This window comes from Ursus americanus, chromosome 15, assembly GCF_024610735.1.
Source record: "Ursus americanus isolate L20-20 chromosome 15, mUrsAme1.1.p, whole genome shotgun sequence".
NCBI lineage: Eukaryota > Metazoa > Chordata > Mammalia > Carnivora > Ursidae > Ursus > Ursus americanus.
The window spans coordinates 16,192,956-16,218,404 of NC_142141.1; the positions used below are offsets into that span (position 1 = coordinate 16,192,956).

A 25,449-nucleotide genomic window follows, 5' to 3' on the forward strand; every position below is an offset into this window, starting at 1 on the left:
ATTCAGTTGCCTTTAGTGCATGCAGAGCTGGGCAACCATCAACACTATCTAATTTCAGAATATTTTCATGATCCTGAAGGGAAACCCCAACCCCATTAGCAGTCACCCCCCCATTAACCTGCACCCACCCCTCACTCCCGGCAACCACTGCTGTACTTTATGTTTGTACGGATTTGCCTGTACTGGACATTTCATATAAATAGGACCACGATATGTGGCCTTTTATGACTGGCTTTTCTTCACATAGAACGTTTTTAAGGGTCATGTTCATGTTCTTTTTTATGGCCAAATAATATTGCATGGTGTGGATATACTATATTTTGTTTATCCATTCATCAGCTGATGCACATTTGGGTTGTTCCCATTTGGAGGCTGTTATTGATGCAGGCTAGCTGGGTCCGAGGACCCAGAGGGGGTCCCACAGGGCCAGCCAAGAGGGTCCTCGGCTTCTCGCAGGATACAAATCAAACGTGAGCCAAGAGGAAGTGAGAGCAGTTTGTAGAAGACATAGAGCAGATACAGAGCATCTGGGAGACTCAGAAAGGGAAGAAGAGTGAGTCTCCTCTTTGCGTGGGGTCTGGGGTTTTTATTGAGGATGGTGGTCTGGTGCAGTGTCTTCCCAGGCATCCAGGAACAAAGAGGAGTGTTGAGGTGTCCTCCGTAAGTCACTGAACCCTGGAGCCAGGGGTCTGGGTGAGTCATTGGTCTTGGAAAATGTTCATGATGACCCTGCCCCATCACTCCTTAGATGTTAATCCGTTGTGCTGAAAGACACCAAAGAAATCATTAACTCCTTGACCTTTACAAGGAGGACAGACGTTATCTGTACCATGGGGGGGGGAGGGGTGCAGGTCCTAGCAAGAAGAGAGGCAACAAAAAAGTAGTCTTTCTTGGGGTCCCTTCAGTTTCCCTATCTCGTGATGGATAATGCTGCTAGAAACATTCCTGTACAAGTTTTTGTGTGGCCATATGTTTTCAGTTTGTTCACATCCTCACCAGCACTTGTTTACTTTCTGATTTTGTTTTTATAATGGCCATTGTAATGGGTCTGAGGTTGGTATCTCAAGGTGGTTTTGATTTGCATTTCCCTAGTGATTAAGTATTGCACATCTTTTCATGTGCTTATGGGCCATTTCTGTGTGTCTTTGCAGAAATATCTATGCAGTCCTTTGCCCATTTTTAAATTGGGTTGTCTTCTTATTGTTGAGTTGTAAAAGTTCTTTATATATTCTGGATACAGCCTCTTACTGATACATGATTTCCAAACATTTTTTCCCATTCCGTGGGTTGTCTTTTCACTTTCTTGATGTCTTTTGAAGCATGAAAGTTTTAAATTTTGCAGTCCAATTTAGATATTTTTTTCTTTTGTTTCTTCTGCGTTGGGTGTCAAATCAAAGAAACCATTGCCTAAGTCATAAAGATTTGCTTCTGTTTTCTGCTAAGAGTCTTATAGTTTTAATCTTACGTTTAGGTCTGTATCTTATTCTAGATTATAACCCAGTGCCTGGAATAATGTCTGATATATACAAGGTACTCAATACTGAGTCAAGTGAATGAATTGATATATCTTGAATGAGGGCGTCCGGGTGTCTCAGTGGGTTAAGTGTCTGTCTTTGGCTCAGGTCGTGATCCCGGAGTGTTGGGCTTTCTGCTCAGCAGGGAATCTGCTTCTCTGGCCCTCCCCTGGCTCGTGCATGTTCTCTTTTCTCTCTCTCTGTCAAATAAAAAAAAAAAAAAAAAAATTAAAAAAAATATCCCTTGAGTGAATGAATGAATGAATGAACGAACGAACAGATATCTCTTGTCCCAGAACTCTTGCTGCCTACGTAGGGCCGCAGGGCTGAGAAAGTGGCATTATACAGATGAGGGGCTCCAGTTTGTTTTAATCTCGCCCCCAGCGAAACTGCCGCGAGTGAGCTCCCACCGTTCCTGTCCTGCCAGCTCCTTCTTGCCCTTTTTCCCTCAATTTTGCTTCTCCTTAGTTTCTCGACTTGACAAAATGTAGCTACAGCATTTCCTAAATAAATCGTGTCTGGCCTGCTTTGGTTAAATTGCAAATAGGGTAGGTACATAAGAAAAATTTTCCTGTCATGAAAATCTTGGTTGGTTTGATATTTCTCTTGTTGGCTTTTCTTGTGTTAGAGAAATAAATTCAGATAACATGGCAGCGTCCCAATTAAAGTAGAAGTTGCCTCCTGTATGTTTAGAATTTACTTTTAGAAAAAAAGTGTGTGTGCAAGCAGAGAGCAAGAAGGTAACATGAAAACTAAGGAATCTGGGTGACGGGTATTTTAGGAGTTCTTTGTACTGTTATTTTAAAAGCTTTTTGTACATTAAGTACTTTTTAAAAGTCATCTTTCACAGTCCTGCCCATAGAGGGAATTAAGCCAGGGACCCTGAGAGGTTCCTGTGTGCTGGGTATTTACGCTCACTGTTCATCTCACCCTCAGCTGTTGAGGAGGTGACAAAGGTGAAGGCAGGTGACCAGGCCGGCACAACTTGGTAGAGCAGTACAACCAGAATTTGGATGCTGGTCCCCGACCTCCAGGCCTGTACTACTCATCCTTCCCCGAGGGAATGACTGGCATCTTTGGGGCCTGTTATTTCCTACCTCTGTCATCATATCCTTGGCACACCATGAGCCTGTGCTCACCGAGGGCAGATGGGAGATGGTCTAGGAGTTTCTGGAACGGTGGGGGGGGGGGGGGGCTGCCATCCTGGGACTTGCAGGAAGACGAACAGGGTACGGAGGGAATCGCTGCCCCCTCACCAGCCCGCAGGCGGGCCCCCGTGTCTCGCTCTCCTGGGGCATCCGAGGCTCTCGGGAGGCAGCCCTGACCCCCCCCTTCTGTCCTGCCTGTCCTCCAGGAGCTGAAGCTGCCCGCCTTCCGAGCCCACTCCCCACTCTTGAAGAGCCGCCGATTCTTTGTCGACATCTTGACGCTGCTGAGCAGCCACTGCCAGCTCTGCCCCGCGGCCCGGCACCTGGCCGTCTACCTGCTGGACCACTTCCTCGATCGCTATACCGTCCCCACCTCCAAGCAGCTGTACGCCGTGGCCGTCTCCTGCCTCCTGCTCGCAAGTATGTGGACTCCGCGCTGCTTCCCTCCGCCCCGCTCCTGGGAGCCTGGGTGCTCCCGAGTTGCTTGAGGTTTCTGGGGTCTTTGCACGTCTTCTGTGTCCGTCCTTTACCGAGTGCGAACTAGAGTAATAATAATCAACATTGTCTTTAGCATCTGTAATGTACCGGGCTCAGCGATAAGGATTTTTGCAGCTGGATCTTAATGAAGCCACACAGTGACCTAGGATACTCCTAGTCCCCCCATTTTACCGAGGCACAGAGAGATTAAGAAGACTGCCTTGGGTGGTCTAGCTAAGTGGATAGCAGCCAAGGTTTGAGCCCAGAATGGCATGGTGCCAGACCTGTGCTCTGAAGTCCATGACCCCTGCTTCCTGTCATCGGGCCTCTGAATGTGCTAGAAGGGAAACCCAAACAACTCCTGTTCTTAGAGGTGTCTAGAAATGTGAATGCTTGATCAGGGCCGAGCAGGACCGACTGTATGGTCACCAGGCCTGGACACTGGCCTCCTAGGGTTTGCATCTTCCAGTGAGGCCTCATGAAACACGCAGCGTGGCTTTGACCGTCTGGCTGTCTGTCTTGGTAGAGATGACCATATGGCTATGCTGCTCAGGTCATGCGCTTAAAACACGACTCTGTCCTGCTATCCTGCCACTTAAAATCGCCCCCTGGTTTACCGGCAGTCTTCTGAGGATAGGGATCAACTGTCAAGGTCCTATCTCTCTGACCTCATGCATCTCTGGCCAAGCCCCCTGCTGTCACAGAACTTCACACACACTGTCTCCTCTGCCTGGAGAGCTTCCCCACCCTGCCCCGCTGTGCCGTCCTAGTTAAATGTCACTGGGGCCCTGCGTCCCTGAGAAGTCTTCCTCCACTGCCCTGGGCAGGTGAGGTATCCCTGATACACGTTTCCATGGCATCGTGTACTTTTAATTAACACCTACCTGCCCTACTGTGAGTTTCAAGGAGGGTAGGGAGCCTACTAGTACATCATAAGACCTCAAAAAAATATATTGGTGGAGTAAAGGAATGAATGGAGCTAGGGGTTCCTTCTGTGCTGGGCCCCGCACTTCTCGAAGGTGCCTTCCCAGAGGGGTGATATGCCCCAAAGTGGCCGGCTGTAGTCATGACCTTTCCTTGATATCTAGTGTTTCCTCCTTAGAATTCAGTCAGATTTGACATTCCTCTCTACAATATGTAATTGTCCTGTTTTATGATATCGGCCCTTCCCCAATCCTTGAGTCCCACGGGTGCTGCGGGAAGATGGTACCCATTTTCTCCTGTGGCGTTGTCTGCTCTTGGTGTGCTGCCATGAACCCCTGCAGGCACAGTCACCCAATTCTAGAAGCATGGCTTTCAAGTTTTAAACACTCTGTATTGTTTTCCACCATGGCACCATCCACCTGCTATTACTTATAATCCCTTTCGCTGCTTACAGCCTCGCAGTCCGTGATTTGCTCTACCTCGGGCCAGCTGCATTTGCTGTGTTCTACAGAGAACGCAGTCTTGCCGGGTGGGAATCCAGCCTGCCTGTTACTTCAAAGTCCCAAATCCACATGCCGCTGTCTTCCATCTTGGGCTCGCTAGACATCCCCATCAGCCTCAGCCGAGGGCAGAATGGGCATCGCGTTTCAGGCGGCCCAGGAGGAGTCCGAGCCGTGGCCTTTGGCCTGCTGCTGTCTGTGATCTGTGGGCTGCATCGCGGCCCCATGGGGCCAGGGGGCTTAGATTTCCATGGGGCCATGCAGGCTGTCCCCCAGCGTCTGTCTGGGGAGCTGGGACAGGAGGCGCACACTGGAGACTCCTTTGTGCTGCCGCGCCATGGTGGAGGGAAGGGGGCCTTTCAGACGGAGAGGCAGACGCCCCCACCCATGTGTCTGAGGGCAGCAGCCAGCCTGGGGCGGCAGGAGCGGATTTTTCAGGACACCTGCCATATGCTCAGAGGCCTCAGGAAAGAAAAGTTTCCATGACAGCCTGCAATCCTATTCATGGCTCCCTCCCCTCTCCCCAGGCTGACTGTCATCCACAAGGGGGGTCACCTTGCCTCCGGAAGCTTTGAGTTCTGCTCATTCAGTACCAACTAATTCCTCAATAAGAAGAGCTACAGTTCTTGCCCCCACCGGTCAGCCCTTCAGGTTTTAGAGCTGCTTCAGGATAAGGGCTTTGCACGGATGGAACCTTCTCACCTACGCGCAGCCCCTCTGCCCCCGTGAATCCGGTCGGTCGAGGGGTCCTTGCCTGCAGGCCAGTGGACGGAGGTGGAAAAAGCAAGAGCTTATGGGTTGTTCCATGGCAGACGAGTAGCAAAGCGGCCCCTGGGTCTTCCTATGACTGAGTTAATGGCATTTCTTATAGCGGAGAGCATTCTCCTCTAAGTACAGTCTAGATACAAATACGCTGTAAGTACAGCCAGTCTCTCCACTCTCTTCATCGTACGCAGCTTCCCTCCCTTCTGTCTTTATGCTGTTGTTGCTGTAGTTGCTTCATTAAAAGGTAATTTGACAGCATGGAGACCCCACAAGTTCAGGTGAGCTGGCTTTGACCGCGCGCCATAACTGTCGTCCCCGCGGCGGCGGCTTTGTTGCTTCCTGGTCCCTCTCTGTGTGCCCAGCCCTGTGCCAGGCACTTGACCTTCATGGCCCACGGAATCCTCCCAACCAGCTGACACATTGTGCTGTCATCTGCCCCTGCTAGAGGCCCAGAGACGCTGAGGAACTTGTCACAACAGCTCAGAGTTCTGTTTATTTTTCATTGTGGTGAAATTCATGTCACAGCATGAAATTTACCATTTTAACCCATGTAAAGCGTACAGTCTCATGGTGTTTAATCCAGTCACACTGTTGTGCACCCGTCCCCTCTCTCTAGTGCCAGAACATTTTCATCACCCCGAAAGGCACCCTTGGATCCGTTAAGCAGCCACTTCCCACCCCTTCCCACTGCCAGCCCCTGGCAGCCATGAATCTGTTTTCAGTCCCTATGGATTTGCCTGTTCTGGATATTTCACAGGAAAGAGGCACACAGCTTTTGTGTCTGGTTTCTTTCACGTAACGTCTTCGAGGTCCATCCACACTGTAGCGCACACTCCGTCCTTCATTCCCTGGTACGGCCAAGTAACATTCCGTTGTGTGGCTCCACCACAGTTTGTTTACCCTTTTATCTGTTGATGGACACTTGGGTTGTTTCCGCCTTTGGGCTGTTACGGTTAGTGCTGCTGTGAACATTCACTGCCAGCTTTGCTTGAACACCTGTTTTCAGTTCTTCTAGGTGTCAACCTCAGAGGGGAATCGCTGATTAGAATTAGCTCTTCAGTGTTGAACTTTTGAAGGAAACTCAAGAGTTTTTGCTTTTGCCTGGCTGTTGCTGCTCAGAGATGACTGGGTGTTGTTGAGTCCTTGGCCCCAGGGCAGGGAGCAGCCTGAGGCAGGAGAGAGGGTAGGACAGGCACCCGGGTGGCTCAGGGGGTCAAGCAGCCGACTCTTGATTTTGGCTCAGGTCATGATCTCAGGGTCGTGGGGTGGAGCCCTTCCAGGGCTACGCACTGAGCATGGAGCCTGCTTAAGATTCCCTCTCTCCTTCTGCTCCCCTCCCCCTCGCATGTGCGCTCTCTCTCTCTCTAAAAAAATTTTTAAAAGGAGAGAGGGTGGGAAAGAAAACCGGAAAAGCCAGAGGCATGACCGGGGTGGCCTTTCTGCTAGGGCAGCATGGCCCTAAATATAAGACATTATTATGATGATAAAAAAAAGTATGAGTTACATTTTTATTGTTTAAAAGTCCAAATGAGTAGCACTTATATAAAAAAATTTGTTTGCCCCAAACCTGTAGTCCTGTTGCCACAGTTTGGTGTGTATACTTCCAGACCCAGACTTATTTATGTGTTTTCATAATTGGGAAAATAAATCTGTTTTTATTTACAAGGGGGAAAAATGAATCCTTGATTACACGTCCATATGGACTGCCCAGTAAACAAAATTGCAAATTTCCCCCCTTTTTCCCCTTTTTCTTTTTTTTTTTTCTCTCTCTCTCTATAACCCTAATTCCATCATACTTTCTCTTCTGGACCATGAGCCCCATCCTGACCCTCGCTGACTGCTTCTGGTACGTGAAAGGCAGGAAAAGCTAAGGTGACACATCTATTTCTTGGGGTAAAGTTCTGACTTTCAGGTTTTTGCAGGTGAGGCCGAGTCCTCTGCTACCCTTCATCTCAGCTCTCTTCCTCCTCCCCAGGAGACGGAAGCATCAAGCAGGAGGGTGGTCATGTGGCCTTTCTGCAAGGCCCTGGTCCCCCTGCAGGGCAGGATCCTTTAGCCCGGAGTGAATCTGCCATGCTGTGCTGCGCGTACCTGGAGAAAAGCTGGTTTTCCTACTGTACATTTTTATTTTTATTTATTTTTTAAAGATTTTATTATTTATTTGAGAGACAGAGAGCACATGCCACGAGCAGGGGAGGAGCAGAGGGTGAGGGAGAGACAGTCTCCAGCAGACTCCCCACTGAGTGCAGAGCTCAACATGGGGCTTGATCCCACGACCCCGAAATCATGACCTGAGCTGAAACCAAGAGTTGGACGCTTAACTTTCTGAGCCACCTGATGCCCCTCTCCTGTAGATTTTTGAAAGTAGAAATGGTATACTCACTGGGACAGTGAGGTTCAAAGAATAAAGTAAAAACCTGCTGCCCATCGCACTTGCCAAAGATAGCTTCTGGCAGTGGTTCCTTCTGTCCTTTTCCAAAATTGAGCTGGTGTATTTTCTAGAAATGTTCTGTGCATATACAGACATATGGTTACTCCTCATGATTCAGAGATTCTGTACTTGCAAATTTTCCTATTCCCTCGAATGTATTTGTAACCTCAAAATCGGTATTCACGGAACTTTGGCGGTCATTCAGGGACACGTGCAGTCACCTCGTGTGTGCGTTCCCAGCTGAGGCCGAACAAGGCAATGCGCTGCCTTCTTGTTTTCAGCTCCCGTGCTTAAAAACAAGGGTCCTTTTCTCCGTCTGTTTAGTGCCACATTTTCTCATTTTTCTGCTTGTTGGTTATTTTACTGTTTAAAACGGCCCTCAGGGGGCGCCTGGGTGGCTCAGTCGATTGAGCGTCTGACTGTTGATTTCAGCTCAGGTCATGATCTCGGGGTCCTGAGATCAAGCCCCGCCTTGGCTCGGTGCTCAGCGAGGAGTCTGCTTCTCTCCTCTCTCTTCCTCTGCCCTCCCCCCCACCCCCTGCACACTTGCTCACGTGCTGTCCCTCTCATTCCCTCCCTGCCCCCCCCAAAATAAATAAGTAGATCTTTTCATAAATAAATAAATAAATAAAAGGGCCCTCGAGCATCATGCTGTCTAGCATTCCTGAGCACAAGGCTGGGATGTGCCATACAAAGAAAATACACGTGCTAGATGAGGTTTGCGCAGGTGTGAGTTGTAACGCCGCTGGCTGTGAGTTCGGTGATAATGAATCAGCAGTGTATCGACCAGAAATACACAGGTTCTATATTGAAAATGTGACCAGAGGCTCACAGGGACCTAACCCTGCTCTTGCCCAGGAGCGTGGTTCTGTGTTTGCTAGCGCAGTGTCCCCCGTGACTTACAGAACACAGCTTCTGTGAATTACCAGAATCAACTGTGTATTTACACGAGTGCGTTAATACCGAAAGTGCTTTCTTCGGAGTTATGTCAGGGGACGTCTTTCCTGTCAGTCTGCAGGGTTCACCTTGCTCGTTATTGATGCAGAGTTCTCCGGGTCCTGAACCCTGCCGCTGCCGTCTGTGCGAGGACTCCTGTCGGCGGACATCAGTCGCCCTCCGTGTTTTTCACTACTATAAGTAAACAATAGGACAACAGCTCCCCTTTTCCCTGTAACTTTGCCCACGTGAGTGTGTGTCTGTGAGAAAAATGCGCAGGGGTGCAGTTGCTTTGGTCAAAGGCGTGCGCATGGTGTGAATTAAGGTTTTGATAGGTTGCACTAAATTGCTCTGCAGAGGCTTTAACCAACAGATGATGAGATCCCATTTTTTCTTAAATTGAACTTAATTTGTGGGAGCCTTTGGAACCGTGCTTCTCTACCTTAATAACATCCGATGAGGAGCTGCGTCCCTCGCCCATGCCGGCCCCTCACAGGGGTCTGCTTGGCGGCTCTTCTTCTGTGCTCCCAGCAAGGAGTGCGTTTGCATCCCAGCTTTCTGCCTTGTCCTGTCCGGGACGCCCAAATGAGAAATGAGTTCCCCAGACCCAACTGATTTTTAAGATTCCCTCAGCCAGAAATCAATAGCCTCATCTCTTAGCGAAGGGACCGATAGAAGCTGTTGCCTGCCTAGGGCTTATGCTCCGGACCTCAGGAAATTCTAGGAGAGGCCCATCTCTCTCCCAGTAAAACACCTTCACTCCCCCTCAGTCACCCCTGCTTTCCTTCCCTCCCCCTGCTTTGATTCCTTAGCAACTGCTGCTTCTGAGAAGCAGCTTCTTTGACAGCAGGGCAGGGGTGGGACGGGGGTCTCTCTGTTGGAGATCTGGAAACTTGAAAGAAGTCTTAGTCCCTCCTGGTAGACAGGAGTGAAGGAAGGCCTGGGGAAGTTAAGCCCATCAGCTCTCCCCCAAACTGGGAATGTTTGAGCTGCCTCTAGGGTACTAATTGTAGCCAGCAGATGAAAAGGGGGCCATTTTTCCAGGTGGCCTTTTCTTAGGGGTGTCCTTTGGACAAAGCATGAGATTTATAGACAGGATTAAACCCAAATCTGCAAGGAAAGCAGTATGGCTGCCCCCACGCAGGAGGTAATTCGTATGAGGTGGTTAGGAACGGGGCTCCTGCCTTCGGCTCAGGTCATGTTGTTGAGGTCCTGGGATGGAGCCCCACGTCAGGCTCCCTGCTCAGCAAAGAGCCTGCTTCTCCCTTGCTCTCTGCCGCTCCCCCTGCTTGTGATCTCTCTCCCTCAAATAAATAAAATCTTTTTAAAAATAAAAATTAAAAACTTAAAAAAAAAAAAAAACACGGGTGGCTAGAGGGAGGACTGCCGTTTCCTCCCTGCCATGGCCTTACATTTCAGAACGCGGGGTGGGTCTTACTCGATGTGTGCACTTCATAGGACCGTCATGAATTATTTCCTCCAGAAAGCTGCTGCAACGTCGATGGTGCGTCTTCTAATCAGCGGCATTTTGGTGGTGGCCACACAGCACGGGGCGGACTGGAAAAAGTGGTCTGTCTCATGAGGGCCACACCAAATCTGTCCGGGCTCCGGGCTCTGATGTTGCGGTGCAATGAGTGAGGACATGGTGATTTTCCATTTCCTGTTCCCATCTCTGCAGACTGGCAGGCGTAGAGCTATTTTCAGGGAGAGGATTTTGGGTGACGTGTCGGTCAGGAAGCTGGCTGGGCCGGAAACTCAGAAATGTCATTTGCCTTATAGCAAGTCTAGCGCTCCGGCCTGTTGGTCCAGGGCCAGGGGTTCTGGGGTCCAAGTGGGGTTTTTCTGGGTTGTGTGTGTGTGTGTGTGGCTGGGGAGAGTAGGGGAGGAATCTTAAGATGCATGGGTCAGTTGAAGATGCAGCGTTTGGGAGCCCTTGACCCCCACACGGGTAGGTCACTCAAAAAACATTTATTTGACCTCTGCTGTATACCAGAAGCTGTATACCTGGGGAGGCGGTGGCAAACAGAAGTTTGCAGTCCTTGTCACTGCAGATAATTCATTCCACATGCACATACCTACTATGCGCTGAGCCTGGGAGACAGTGCGGCACAAAACAGATCGAGTCCTCGTCCTTGTCCTCGTGTGGCTTATGATCTGGAGGCGTCGTCCCCTAAAGAAGCAGCCTGCAAGCCAGGGGTTGCCAGCAGGGCTTTGGGCACCTGCCCAGCACAGGCTGGTGGCCCTTCTAAGAAAATCTAAGTGTCTTTACTTTCAGGAGAATGGCCTGGCCCGCATCTTAGTGGGAAAATGACCAAGACATTGACGTCAGGCACCCTGTCTGAACTTCACACGTATCTGCGGCTTGGCGGCTTGGCGGCTGGGAGCTAGGCATTCATCTTCCTTTTTTCCTTTTATTTACTTTAGCCCTGAATCCTCTCCGGAGTGAAGACTCATGTCTTACCGTGAGTTTCCTGTTACCTCCAGGATTATGTTATACACATTCGCCTGTTAATGCTGAAGTGAAGGGGGCAGAGCTAGCGAGTTCTTATTCATGGGGCCCCTCGTCTCCTGGAAGAGCCACTGCTGAGTTGTCCAGATTATACCTCTTCCTTGTCTTGCCTCAGAGACTCAGACTGTAAGTGGTGGAGAGAGTTTGCTCCCCTGGTCCCAGCAGCCTGCCCATCCCTGGGCACCCCCCACCTCGTCAGCGCGACTCGGGGTACTACCAGCAGGGCCACTTCCACTGGTTTTAAACTACTTTCAGACCCAGACTCTTATACCCTTGGGCGGGGAGATTAGAGATGATTTTTTTTTTAAGGATTTTATTTATTTGTCAGAGAGAGAGGGAGACAGAGAGAGAGAGCACAAGCAGGGGGAGCGGCAGGTAGAGGGAGAAGCAGACTCCCCACTGAGCAGGGAGCCCAATGTGGGACTCGATCTCAGAACCCTGGGATCATGACCTGAGCCAAAGGCAGACGCTTCACTGGCTGACCCACCCAGGCGTCCCAAGATGATTTTTATGTTAAGTGTGTTTCCTGGATTTTCAAGATTGTCTCAAAGGAGTATCTGTTGCCTCTTCCTGCCTCCCAAGTCTTCATTTTAATTACAAGCATTTCATTGTCTAGACAGGAAAAGTGTCTTCTTTGTCACTGACATGTTGGGGTTCCTGGAACTCTTCTAGGAAAGTCTGATTTGTGGGCACTTGTGAAGCAGATTCACACTGAGATAGTCTTGGCAGACCCACGTTCTGGAACCTTCTTTGGCATCTACTCTGCCGGTTCTGGCTTCTAGGGTCCCATCAGTGGCATCTTCTGAGAATTTTTAACTTTTTCTTCAGTGGGAGAGTGATATTTCTTCCTTGTAGAAAATTAGAAAATAGAGAAAAATATAAAGAATAAAATAAGGGGTACCTAGCTGGCTAAGTCGATAGAATATATGCAGCTGTTGATCTCAGAGTCATGAGTCTGAGCCGCATGTTGCATGTGGAGCCTACTTAATTAAAAAAAAAAATAAAATAAAAATTGCTTGCAAATTCACTACGTTATTTTTTTTTTTCTGTAATCAAAATTTGGGGTGGAGGGCAGATCCTGGCCCCAGTGATCAGGGAATGGCGAATATGGTATTTATATGCCATGCAGTGTTTTGACTTCTTTGCATGGATTTACTCGTTCGATCCTCAGAACAATCCTGTAAACTAGGCCGTATTATTTTCCCCACTTGATCGAGGAGGAAGCCGAGGCTCACCAAGTTAGGTGACTTGCCCAAGGGTACGTGGCTGGGGCCCAGGTAGCCATCTCCCTGAGTCCTTGCTCTCCGCCACCACACACACCAGCAGCCTTTGTCCTGCAGCTGGATTCCTCCCGTCCATGCCGCGCCGGGAAGGCAGGCTAGCAGGTGGCGAGGTTGCTAGGAGACTCCTGGCTCTCCTTCCTGAGCCTGCAGAGCCACACGTTCGCTGACGGGGATGAACACCTCCATCCTCAGAACCAGGTCTCATGTGTGGAAGCCGCTCCTCTTCTAACCTTGAGACAAGTGGCCAAAATAGCCTCTCCTCCTCCTTTCCCCTGCTCCAGCGGAGGTGCTGGGACCCCCGATGTCCACACCTATAGCCCTGCAGTCCAGAAGGACTCGCTCTCTGCTCTCCCTGCAGCCTGGTCCAGAGCAGCCCCTGGCGAGCTGGGAGTATGCATTCTGCGGAGCAGTGACCTCCACTACCGAGAGAACGCCGTTCCTCCGCAGGAAGCCCTTGCTCAGCCCTGGCCCCAGATGCCAGCTGTGCACCTGCCAGGGGCCCCCACCCCACCGCCCCTGCTTTTAGATAGTGAAATAATTTGTAAAGCGGAGCACAAAGGAGCCTGGGATTTGCCGGGGCCACCGTGTGACGTCAGTGTACCAGGGGCTCCATTCTGAGACAGGGAAGTCCTCGCAGCCAGACGGGAAGCCGGTGTGTGACCCAGCTGGCCACATGCCCCCTCTGACCTGGGAGGCCTTTTTACAATTTCCTCCTGAAGAAAATAACCACCCGCAACCTCCCCTCTTGTCTCTGTTTCCAAAGTTGGACTCGGGAACTGATTCAGCCGGTCAGAAATGTGCTTTCATTCATTCCTTCATTCGTTCATTCATTCATTCTTCCAATATTCATTGAGCCATACTGTGTGCCAGGCTGGAGATGCAGCCATGGGCGCTCTAAGAGAGGAAGGAGACAGGTACTGGGAGGAGGGACGCACTGTAAGGCAACGTGCGGTCGGGGACTTGATCTGTTTTGTGCTCCGTTGTCTCCGAGGCGCAGCCCCTAGGAGGTGTGTCTGTGTGGAATGAGCCCTCTTCAGTGACAGGGACTGTAGGCACTGCTGCCGCTCACGCCGTCTCGCTGGGGCTGTCAGCCACTGAAAGGACCTTTCTGTGTGTCCTGAGGAGGGGTAAGCTCACCCAGGGAAGGTCCCAGGTCCACCTTTACACCAGCTCTCCCCAGCTGACCCCTCAGATCAGAGGCTCTTTCTCCAGGACATTTCCTAACCTCCAGATCCCTGCAGCAGGTCAAGGGCAGAGGGGGAGGGGGCGCTCCCTGCTGCCCCCCTGCTTTGGCCTCACCGCTTCCTCCCTTCCCGCAAGAGTGCCAGCGCACCACCTTTAGCTGGAGGGTTTTCATGCTCCGTCCCTGGCGTTCTGTCTCCCCCATATCAGACCCTGCCCAGAAACTAACCTGGCATTGTCCCTGTGACTGCAATTGCACAGTTGGCCCCAAATCCACAGAAGTGCACGAGGAAGAGCAAGGTCCAGGATTTGTGGAGCACTGGGCACCATTCCAGAACACTGAGCTCTCACGCTACTTTTGCCTCCGTGCCACTTCTGTTATCCCCGTCGCAGGGGCTGAGCTCACAGCCAGCGAGAGACTGGGCCTCTGTAGAACCCGGGGCGGTCGTCATCGGAGTCACCATCATGCCTTCCATGCTGCGTCGCCAAGCAAAGTGGCCCTTGAGAGGGTGCCGTCCGCAGAGCAGTTTCCTGGCTTCTCCATCACATTGCTTAAAATCTCTCTCCCGTGGCTCCTCAGAAAGATACTGCCTGCCGGATGTATGAACAGTGTCCCCTAGGGAGACACGTAGGAAGCCTCCTCTGGCCCCCAATAACTACAAAAAGCCAAAGAATTTTTTTAATGAAAAAGCTGGTTTGGATTGGGGTGGGGGTGTAGTCCTTTATTACAGGAAGGATCCCCTTAGAGATACACTCATCCACTTCTGTCCTATCTCTGGAAGAAAAAAGTAGGTCCTGTTGACCATATGGATCTTTTATGGAAAGGCTCTGGGATTAGAGTGCTAACTAGTATAAGCAGAGGGGAGGATGAAAATGAGAGTCTCTGTGGTGACCAGGGTCATTAGGTGGGGAGGGGGCACAGCTGGCCTCATACCCCATCCGTGGGAATCCAGGCACCCAGACAGCTGTGGAGACTTTCTGGGATTGCAGGGACCCTCGTGACTCTGAGGTGCTCTGGACTTTGGAGCCATTTATTCATCATTTAAAAAAAAATCTTTATTAAGTTTATGCCAGATGCCATGCTGGGCGAACGGCTCTGTGATGTTCTGCAAGACACACGTGAGCCCTACCCTCCTGGAGCAGATAACCAGATTCCAATTTTCCTTTGTCCCTGACCAGCTGGGTGGTGGGAGCAACTCAGTCCTCCTGAGCTTCTGGTTCCAAGTGGGAGACACTCCCAGCCTCTAGGCTTGTTACCAGAAGCACTGAGAGTGCGGTGACAGGGGGACTTCCCCTCCCGGGGGCTGCCTGTGTTTCTTGATGCCAGCTGTGCTGTGGTAGGACCTGGCATACAGCAAAGAACCAAACGTGGGAGTCCCTGTGCTCCCAGAGCTCGCGTCCTGGTGTGTGCACATTCTGCCTCTTGCTTGACCAGCTCAGTGACCAGGAAAGTTCTACCCCTGTGGGGAGGTCCCATCTGGGAAAGGCTGTGGACCCCATCCTCTGTGTGAACCTTGGAACCTCCAGCCCCAGAGTGGAGTTCAAGGTCACAGTCCAAGGGAGTCTGGAGTCACATTGGCCAGTGGTATCAGTGGGGGGTTGAGGGAGGTGGGGATACCTTTTATTGAGCCTATTTCTACCCCTTTTTCAGAGCCTGTAAGAAAATGTCTTATAGCGCTGACTACCAGCTTTGGTTCATTTGTACCTAATAGGACTTCAGAAGAAGATCCCAGGTTTGGGGTGCAAAGGATAAATACTGTATTCCATAACTCACAGAGCAGCAGCAGCTGCTGTTTATGGGGTGCTCTCTGTGCCCGAGGCCCGGTGCCAGTCACGATGCCTCTGCTGTCTCCTGAGCCTCCCTACCACCTTGGAGGTCTGGGTTTCCGGGTGATGGCCCGAAATCACACAAGTTATATATACGTTACAGGGGCAAGGATGGAAAACTGGCACCTGAGCCTGAATTTGATTGAGGCTTTTAGGGAGGGCATTCCCAACCTGTTTCCAGTTAGGACCTCTCCCAGAATCTGGGCTGCTCTGGGTCACAGAATGCTCAGCCCTCATTAAATACTCTCAGCTCACATGAAATATTTGCCCCTCTTGGTGGCCACTTCTCTGGCCTTGTAGGAAGGGAGAATTTGTGGAAGAATTAGCATTGGAAAGGTCTGCATTGGGCCTGGCCCTGCCTGGGAGCTGGTGGGCCCATGCTTCTGGCCCTGGGTATGGGGGGGAGGGGTGGAAGCTCCAGAGCTTCCTCTTTCCCCTTGGGCTCCCACTACCTCTACTGCCTCACCCCTACCCACAGTCATCTCCAAAGCTGACGGGCCCACCCAGAGGGCCAGGCAAGACTGGGAAGCCTCTCGAGCGGACCTTTATCCCCCCAACCTGCCTCCCTCTCCTCCCTGAACATCAGCACCTTACAGAGTAGGACAGAGGGGCCTCTGAGGGGTGTGGGACAGCCATGGGGGTATCAGTTCCTAATCCGATTCTGTTCTCGTTCTCAGATGACAAGGGGGGGGGGAGCTTTAAAATAGGAGAATGGCCCTTCTTGGGGAACAGTCATTTTGACTGTTCTTAAAAGCATTGCATTTCAGGGCGCCTGGGTGCTTCAGTCTGTTAAGCGTCTGAATCTTCATCTCAGCTCAGGTCTTGATCTCAGGGTCATGAGTTCAAGCCCTGTTTTGGACTCCACAGTGGGTGAGGAGCCTACTTAAAAATTATTTTAAAAGTATTGCATTTCTTGGGGTGCCTGGGTGGCTGAGTCGGTTAAATGTCTGCCTTTCACTCAGGTCATGGTCCTGGGGTCCTGAGATCAAGCCCCATGTCAAGCTCTCTGCTCAGTGGGGAGCCTGCTTCTCCCTCTCCCACTGCCCCTTTCCCTACTTGTTCTCTTTGTCAAATAAATAAATAAAATCTTAAAAAGAAAAAAAAAAAGCATTGCATTTCTTTAGGTAGGAAGAGGATCCAGCTGTTGCTTTTGAACCTGCTTCTCCTTAGCCAGGAAACTGTGGCCTCAGATTGGAGCCTAGGTCTAGCTCCCGAATGGGCAGCAGGGAACCCCGAATGAGTCTGCAGACAGGCATCTTACTGGGCCTGAAGGGCGGACTATGGGGGCGTGTTCACGGGGAGCAGTGGGTAAAGCAGCCTGCTTCATAGCATGCGTGCAGCTCTGGGCCTGGACATCACAGACGGGGCCCCAGCTGACTTTACAGAATTCTACTCTGCACGTGCGCCTTTTCGCTTCAGAATTTTTCTAAAGGCAGTCTTAAGTGTTGATGATTGTTGGAGATGTAGCGTATTCTTGGGGGTTCATTATAACATTTCTCTTTTTTGGGGTATATTTTACATTTTTCAAAATAAAACATTCTTTCAGCAATTAAAAATATTGTTTCCCTTGGCCCTCGTTCAGAAAAGTCAGGAATCCTATTTGGCCTGCTTAAGGCTTGTTTGCTAGGACCTTCGGTGGAAGAAGAAAAGCCAGGCTTTAGAGTAGTCGGTTCGTAGAGACAGAAAATAGAATGGTGGTTACCAGGGGAGGGGGGAACAGGGACAGTGAGTTACTGTTTCATGGGTATGCAGTTTCAGTTTTGCAAGATGAAAGGAGTTCTGGTGATTGGTTGCACAACAGTGTGAATGTACTGAATGCCGCTGAACTGTATGGTTAAAATGGTAAATTTTATGTTATGTGCATTTTACCACAACAAACAGAAATGCTATTAAAAAAAGAAAAGGAGGGGCGCCTGGGTAGCGCAGTCGTTAAGCGTCTGCCTTGGGCTCAGGGCGTGATCCCGGCGTTCCGGGATCGAGCCCCACATCGGGCTTCTCTGCTGGGAGCCTGCTTCTTCCTCTCCCACTCCCCTGCTGTGTTCCCTCTCTCGCTGGCTGTCTCTCTGTCACATAGATAAATAAAATCTTAAAAAAAAAAAAAAGAAAAGAAAAGGAAAAAAAAAAGCTGGTCTGTGAGTGTCCCTCCTGAGGCTTGCTGGACTGACAGCATCTTGCCTCTGTGGTTGAGTTAGGCCACTCGACTAGACTCCTACTCATCAGTCCAATGATTGTGTGACCTGCCGGGAATGGCTGGGGCCGTCCAGGTTGGGCACCAGCCCCCGGGAAGAGCGGGAGGAACCTTCAGCCGGGTGTGCAGAGCTTCCTCAAGGGCATTATTTGCAGGTTCCAGCACTGCACCCTGCACTCAGGGCTCCCATGTCTCTGCCTGAGCTCCGGACCCAGGGTGAGTGCTTCAGTAATTTAAGGATTTTTTTAAATCTTACAAGTATGTCGATATGACTCCCCCCTGCTCAAATTTGGGACAACATGAACTCCAAAAAGAAACATGTTGATAGAATGATAGACTTGTTAAAAATCCTTTTTCAACCCCAACATAATTATTTATTCAGGACTCGTTCATGGATGCCAGATCATTGAGTTCCAGGATAATCACAGTCTGAACGTGTCACATCACGGATTACTTATTAATTTCACAGGAAAATGGTACCTTTAAAATGGAGAGATCTGGTGTCACCACCACCTTAACCAAGCGATCAAACGTAGCATCGCTATTGCTGGGACACCCTGACATTCTAGAACTCCTGATGTGAGCCGGTAAGAAGGGGGAAACATTGCCTCTGCAGTTTTCTTGCCCAAACTGTTCGATCCTGAGGAGACAATCCAGAATACAGGGCATTTTTTTTTTTTTAAGTAAGCTCTAGGCCCAACGTGGAGCTTGAACTCGTGACCCCGAGATCGACAATTGCACGTTCCACCAACCGAGCCAGCCAGGCGCCCCCAGAATAGGGGGCATTTTAGAAGAAAACTGGCGTGGATTCATCCAGAGTCAGGGTCACGAAAAACCAAGAATGGGACGGAAGAGATGTAACAGACACCGTGTGTGAGCCTTGTCGAATCTGGATCCGAACAAACAAAAGTTAGAAAAGACATTCTGGGGACTCTCGGGGGAAAGTCAAATGCGGACTGAGTATTAGGAAATGTGAGTGCAGGGGCGCCGGGCTTGCTCAGTTGGTGGCGCGTGTGGCTCTTGATCTCAGGGTCGAGAGTTTAAGCTCCACTTTGGGTGTGGAGCCCACTTTAAAAAAAAAAAAAGGAAAGGAAATGTGATTGCCTTAATGCCGCTGTTCTTAGGGTTGGTAATAGCATTATGATTCGTAGGAAAATGACTGCAGGGGTGGATGCCGTCCAGGGGTGGCATGGCACGTCTGCAACTTAATTAGAAATGGCGCAGCAAAGCCAGTATGTGTATCTACACGCACACACACACACAACACATGGGGCTCAAAGTCAGCAGTGGGTGAATCTGGCCGAAGGGTCATCTGTGTTCATTGTTAACATCATTTCATCTCTTCTGTGGATTTGAACATTTTCCAAATAAAACGTACATTGAAGGAGTCCGAGAGAGTCTGTGGCTCTGGTCTGACTTGGAAAGACGCGGACTTCTGTCCCCCCCACGTCCCGGGGGACCTGCCTGAAGACTTCCAGGCATCTGGTGTCAATGCAGCTTGTTGATAAGGAGCAGGCAGCTGAGTGGCCGCGGCACCGGGGACAAAGGGCTGGCCCGCTCACGGTCATGGGAGGAGGGGAGGAAGTGTCTGCCAGGCACGTGCAGCACCAGGAAACTCATAAAATCTTGTCTGGCCGCAAACTGTATTGTGCTGGGGAATAGCTGCTGAGCGGGACTTTGCGGCCGGCGGCGGAGAGCAGGGGCTGTGAGGTCGCTCCTAGAGGCGGAGCAAAGTTCTCGGAGCCTCGGCGGATCTGAACAGAACTACCGCCTGGGAGGACCCGGTGTCCGGCCTAGCATGAGGACTCTGTCCCTCTCTGTGTGCTGGGCACTCCTGAAGCATTTTCCATCCTGCGTGGCCGGTTCATCTCCACGGGGGCAGCTTCCTAAGTAGGAAACGGCCTGGGGCATTTAGAGCCCTTAGGTCCAGAGCAGACTCATTGAGGATTCAGACCCCACTCTGCCCGGCCCCGGCCTGCCGAAGCTTCTCCAGCCTGGGGAGCAGGTGAATTCAGATTCCTTAGTAATCCGTGGCCCCTTCCCTGGGAGGGTAATCCTCTTGGGCCGGGTGACTGGGGAAAACGCAGAGCTCTGGAAGGTTTGAAAAGCTCTGAGGGCAGGGAGGAAACTAATCTCATTGAGCGCATCTGCTGCTCAGAGCCGATTGCTGGGCAAGGCTCTTAGGGCCCCCCCCAGGGTGATGCACGTTTTCGCTGGGGCTGTGACCTTCACCATGCCACCCTCTGCTCTGGGCAAGAAAAGAGCGCTTGCACCCGCTGAGTATCTGTGAACGGTGTTGGCTTAGTTAAGCACAAGGTTCAGGGAGAACTTCACAATTTTGCAAAAATATTTTTTCTTTCTTTATAAATTGCACGAAGATACGACCCCCGGAGAAAAAAATAGGGAATGCAGATAATCTGAGATAATCAGAGAACAATTCAAATGGCCTGAAATTCAACTATCAAGAGGGTACCATTCATCCTTTCAACATATATGCATTGGGCGGTTACTACGTACCCGGGTACGTAGTACCCGGTCACACCATCTTTGCCCGCTTAGTGGGCTGCTTACGGCTCGCGGAGAAGATGGAGAGGCTGGCTTCCCAGAGGCCATGACACATTTCTCTGTGACATTTTTTGAGGCCTGCCTGGGGAATGCGTTGTATCCGCTGTAAGGCAGCCTGAAGTGGTTGCTTCCTTCTCTCTCCTCAGAAGGGTGGAAGTCTGATGGGAACTGGGTCACGAGGAGCTTGCCGTTGTCCCAGGTGTGTGGATGCTTTGTGGTTCTTTTAGTCGGCACAGACAGACTCGTGCTTTCTGAGCTCAGCTGGCCATCCTGTCTCTTCCGACGCTCACTCAGCAGTGCTCTGCCCCCAGTGAGCTTGGGCTCAGAGGCCACAGGCGACCATGCCGAGGCCAGGCCTCAGGACTCGCCGTGTGATGTGGGGGTCAGGCGGGACCATGATTCTGGTGGGGGAAGACTTCCAAGGGGTAAGGACTTGGGAGGGTGAAGGACAGGGAGAGGTCGGCAGAGCCAAGAAGGGAGGGGAAAGGGTGCTCCAGGCAGAGGGCTGTGTAGATGACGACTCGTGGGCAAGCGGAGTAAGGGGCCTTCAGAGAAGCGCAGGGACAGAGGCCACAGCCAGGTGTACGTGGTTTCCGCAGGGCCAGGTGGGTTAAGGCTGGGAGGCCCATGGCCACCGCACCTGCAGAGCCTTCCGCCGTGGAGGTCGCCTCTGAGCTCTCCGCCGCTGCTGACTGCCAGGATTGCTGGGTAGATACCTCGGTTCCCTTGACCCTTGAGTGGATTAACCGAGGTTCGTGTTTAACTTGTGTTTGTATCTAGCGCCCTGCGGCCCTGTTTCATGCCGTTTATTTCCAGGACCTTCCAGTATTTATTCATTGTTCCTTCAGTACCTTCTGAGCCTTGTGACGTGCCTGTTTGTGGGGTCTCACATCTTTTTGTCATCGCCATTGATAGGAATGTATCGCAGTTACCTATTCCGGCCAAACAAAGCATGCCCACACTTGGCGATCTAAACAACAGTGATGTGGGTTGCATAGCGTTTCCTCTGCTGGTTTCACCTGCGTCTATTCATCCAGCCACTGGAGGGACGGGGCTGGAAGGTCCGGGAGGGTCTCATTCACACGGCTGAGAGTTGGCGCTGGCTGTCTCCTGGGTACCTCTGTTCTTCTTGTGGCCTCTCAACCCCCAACAGGCCAGGCCTGCTTCCTTACATGGCGGTCCCAGCATGGCACTCCCAGGGAGGAAGACGGAAGTCCATAATGTCACACACACACACACCCAATTTCACCGAGATGTAATTGACATATAACATTGTATTAGTCCAGTATATGTGCTGTCAAAGCACGCACATCGTTGTATTAACTGCAACTGTATAATCATTTGATAAATGCACAGATTGGGAAATGCTCACCGCACTAAGTGTAGTTAACACCCATCACCTCACATAGTTACAATTTTTTTTCTAATGATGAGAATTTTTTTTTAAGAAAGATTTTACTTATTTGAGAGAGAGAACACATGTGAGAGAGCACAAGCCGGGGGAGAGGCAGAGGGAGAGGGAGAAGCAGACTCTCCGCAGAGCAGGGCGCCCGATCCCAGGACCCTGAGATCTTGACCTGAGCCGAAGGCGGACGCTTCACCGACTGAGCCACCCAGGCGCCCCTGCAAGTTTGTACCTTTTGACCACCTTCACAAGTTTGCCCCACCCCTGCCTCCGGTAATGCCAGTCTGTTCTTCGTGTCTATGAGTTTGGCTTTTTTAGAATCCACATCTGAGTGAGATCGTACAGTATTTGTCTTTCTCTTCCTGGTTTATTTCACGTAGCGTGATACCCTCAAGGGTCATCCCTGTTGTCGCAAATTCCAGGATTTCCTCCTTCGTACAGCTGGATATTATTCTATGTATATAAATACCACATTTTCTTTATCCATTCATCTGTCAGTGGGCACTTGGGTCCTTTCCCTGTCATGGCTATTGTAATTAATGCTGCAGTGAACGTGGGGATACGGATACCTTCAAGATAATGTTCCCTTTTTCCTTTTCCTGCCTTTCCTGTCTTCTTCCAACATCTCCCACTTACCAGTCTTTCCTAGGCTCACCTCCCAAGCAAACCGTTTCTGAGGAAATGCAAGCTAAAAACCTTTTGACGGGTCTAAAAGCCCAGTGCTGAGGGCAGTGGGGAGCCATTGTTGGGCTTTCTACGTGGAGGGGGCCGGGATCAAATTTGCAAGGTCATTCTGACTCTGGCTGTCTGACCCCTGACGAGTCCTGAGATTGAATTAGTGAGGGCCAGACGGGAGTGGAGAGAGGGCTCCCTGCTTGCCCAGACCCTCACTGCTATCGCTCACTGCCGTTGAGTGTCTCCCGTGTTCCACGTGCTGGCTGAACATTTGGTATGCATGTTCTCATTGTCTCCGACAAGCTTTATGGGGTTTAGGTTCCATTTTACAGAGGAGGGAACTGAGGCACAGAAAGGGTGAGACACCTGGGCACGCTCACACAGCCGGAAGTGATGGCTTGGGGATCCAAGCCCAGGTGTGTCAGATCCAGAGTGTGTGCTGCTAGCCCCTTGGCAGTGGGCCTTTTTGGCTTTCTGTGCTCCCCGCCTGCCCTGGGCAGGCACTTTTTAACGTGGGTCTTTGCCTCCTGGGCGCAGGCAAGTGCCGTCGTCCAGTAACTTCTGCTTCTCCTGCAGGTAAGTTCGAGGACAGGGAAGACCACGTCCCCAAGCTGGAGCAGATAAACAGTACGAGGATCCTGAGCGGCCAGAACTTCACCCTCACCAAGAAGGAACTGCTCAACACGGAGCTGCTGCTCCTGGAGGCCTTCAGCTGGAACCTCTGCCTGCCCACGCCCGCCCATTTCCTCGACTACTACCTCTTGGCCTCCGTCAGCCAGAAGGACCACCACTGCCACAGCTGGCCCACCGCCTGCCCCCGCAAGACCAAAGAGTGCCTCAAGGAGTACGCCCACTACTTCCTAGAGGTCACCCTGCAAGGTGGGGTACCCCTTTTCCTCCCACACAGAGGCATGTCCACCCGCGGAGTCCTTACTGACCGGGGCCCATCCACCCAGAGCACTCCCACTTCGCAGGGGATACAAAACGGGTAACCATTCTCCCAGCCTATTACCAGTACTACGTAACCGACAAATAGCAGCTTCGGTACCGGCAGCTGGCATCCTACAAACTTACTCATCCCCTGCTAATTTTTCTTATGGTCGTTAGGTCTTCGGTCATTCCGGAAGAGCTGTCATTATATAGAAGGGTGGGGGAGGGGTATGTTTTAGTAATAAAGTTCAGCCATAAAGTTACCTGCTTGGGGACTTTATTCGAATCCCACTCTTCCCATTGTCTTAAAATCCAGGTATTACGTAAAATACCAGGTCCGAAGTACTGTTGATACAACCACCCGATAACCCACCACAACCCAAAATGGTCCTGAGTAACAAATCAACAATTATGATACCGAGCATTGATTGAGCGTTTACTGTGTACCAGGCGCCTTATTTTAGTGCTTCGGGCTGTAGGATGTCGTTGGAATTTCACAATGACGCCACGTGAAAATCCCTTCTGTTATTCTTGTTTTACAAATCCGTTTCCTCAGCGGATGCTCGAGGCAAAGTAACGGACCCAAGGTCATTGCTAAGATTTGAATCAGGAGTCAGGCTCTGTGACCACGCCCATAACCTTAATGCCACCCTGCTCGACTCCACTTTACCAGGCAGACGTTGGAGTCGTCAGAAACGGTAAACCACGTCGGACAGAACGATGATGCCCTCATCACCAGTGTCGTTCCTGAAAATCCTGGGCGTCTGAACAGTTTGCCTTTGTACATAAGTCGTGCTGGCTTCCCCACGGTGCCAGACATCTTAGTCGGACGTTAAGATTCATTTCACACCGTATGCATGTACCAGAACATTCTGTGTACACCTTAAATGCGTGTAGTTTTGATTGGCCAGTCGCAGGTCAGTAAAGCTGAGGGTGGGGGAAGGTTCCTCAGTAAACCTAAGTCAAGTGCTAGTTCTAGTCGTGAGCGTCAAGTGCTTATGACCATTCATTCACTCATTCCACAGATTTACACTGTGGGCCTCCAGGAGGCCAGGCTTTGTTACTATCAGCAAGTAGCCTGGAGTCTGACCCAAAACAGAAGCCTTTGCAGGGGTGTGTCATTCACCCCTCACAGCGACGAAAGGACACGTGTTTTGTGGTGCTCTTCGTAGCCCATCAGCGGGCCCCTTGCACCCCCTGGAAGCTCTGGGTGAAATTTTGAAAATCATTACTCTAGGCTGACACCACAGATCCCAGACTGAGAGCCAAGGTGTTTAAGATTCAGGAGCGGAACTTCACGCTGTTTCTAATTTTTCATCTTGTGTGTGTGTGGCAGCCATGAACAGGCTTGACCCAAGCCATTTGTCCGCCAGTCCTCAGGAGGCACAAGGCAGGGGGCACTGGGACCCCAGAGCGAGGCTTTATGATGCTGACTTCTGTGATTCTCTTTCAGATCATATTTTCTACAAATTCCAGCCTTCTGTGGTTGCTGCAGCCTGTGTTGGGGCCTCCAGGATTTGCCTTCAGCTTTCTCCCTACTGGACCAGAGACCTACAGAGGATCTCAAATTACACCCTGGAACATCTCAGCACATGCATCGAAATCCTGCTGGTGTAAGTTCCGCCCCAATCTTTCCGTGTTTCTAGAATATCGAGGCACTTGCTCTTGAGACCCACCTCAGGCAGTTTCTCAAAGTCAGAGGGTTATGTGGTAGTTCCCACAGGTAGTATCTCCCATGAAGTGGGCTATAGTGACTCTTGATAGAATTGAGGTTTGCAAGGGTGGCCCTTCCTATTTTAGGTAGCTTTGGATTTGCAATTTTAAGGTCAAGGGGTAGGGGAGAAGAGAAGCCGTGTGCATACCCTTCTGAGTGAGCTATTTTCTCTGAGTCCCGGTGTATCAGTCTTATGGATGATTACACTGAGTGATTACGCTCAGGTTAAGCTGCTTTTCTCAGGCATGGCCTCAAAGCTGACCTCTTAGCCAGCTAAGCCCAGAGCGGCTGAACATAAGAGGCCGCCGTGGGAATACGGGGGAGGACGTGTTGAATGTATCAGAGGAGGTGCATAAGGGCCACGTAGACCCAGCACCATGAAACTGACACTGAAGGAGGAAGTGTTGTGGTGACCTCAGCGAGGAGGCAAAGAGGACCTCGAACTCCAGCCTGGCGGCACCCCGTCCCTCTTTCAC

The 25,449-nt window shown here is 50.9% G+C and overlaps 1 protein-coding gene across 1 annotated transcript in view; it reads left to right on the top strand.

Annotated features, from left to right (window-relative positions):
• Positions 1–25,449, top strand: part of CCNJL (cyclin J like) — a 52,633-nt gene that overhangs the window by 24,149 nt on the left and 3,035 nt on the right. The window contains exons 3-5 of the mRNA XM_045792030.2: positions 2,869–3,082; positions 22,906–23,208; positions 24,713–24,872. Coding sequence (XP_045647986.2) covers positions 2,869–3,082; positions 22,906–23,208; positions 24,713–24,872 — 677 coding nt within the window. The remainder of the gene's footprint in view (positions 1–2,868; positions 3,083–22,905; positions 23,209–24,712; positions 24,873–25,449) is intronic.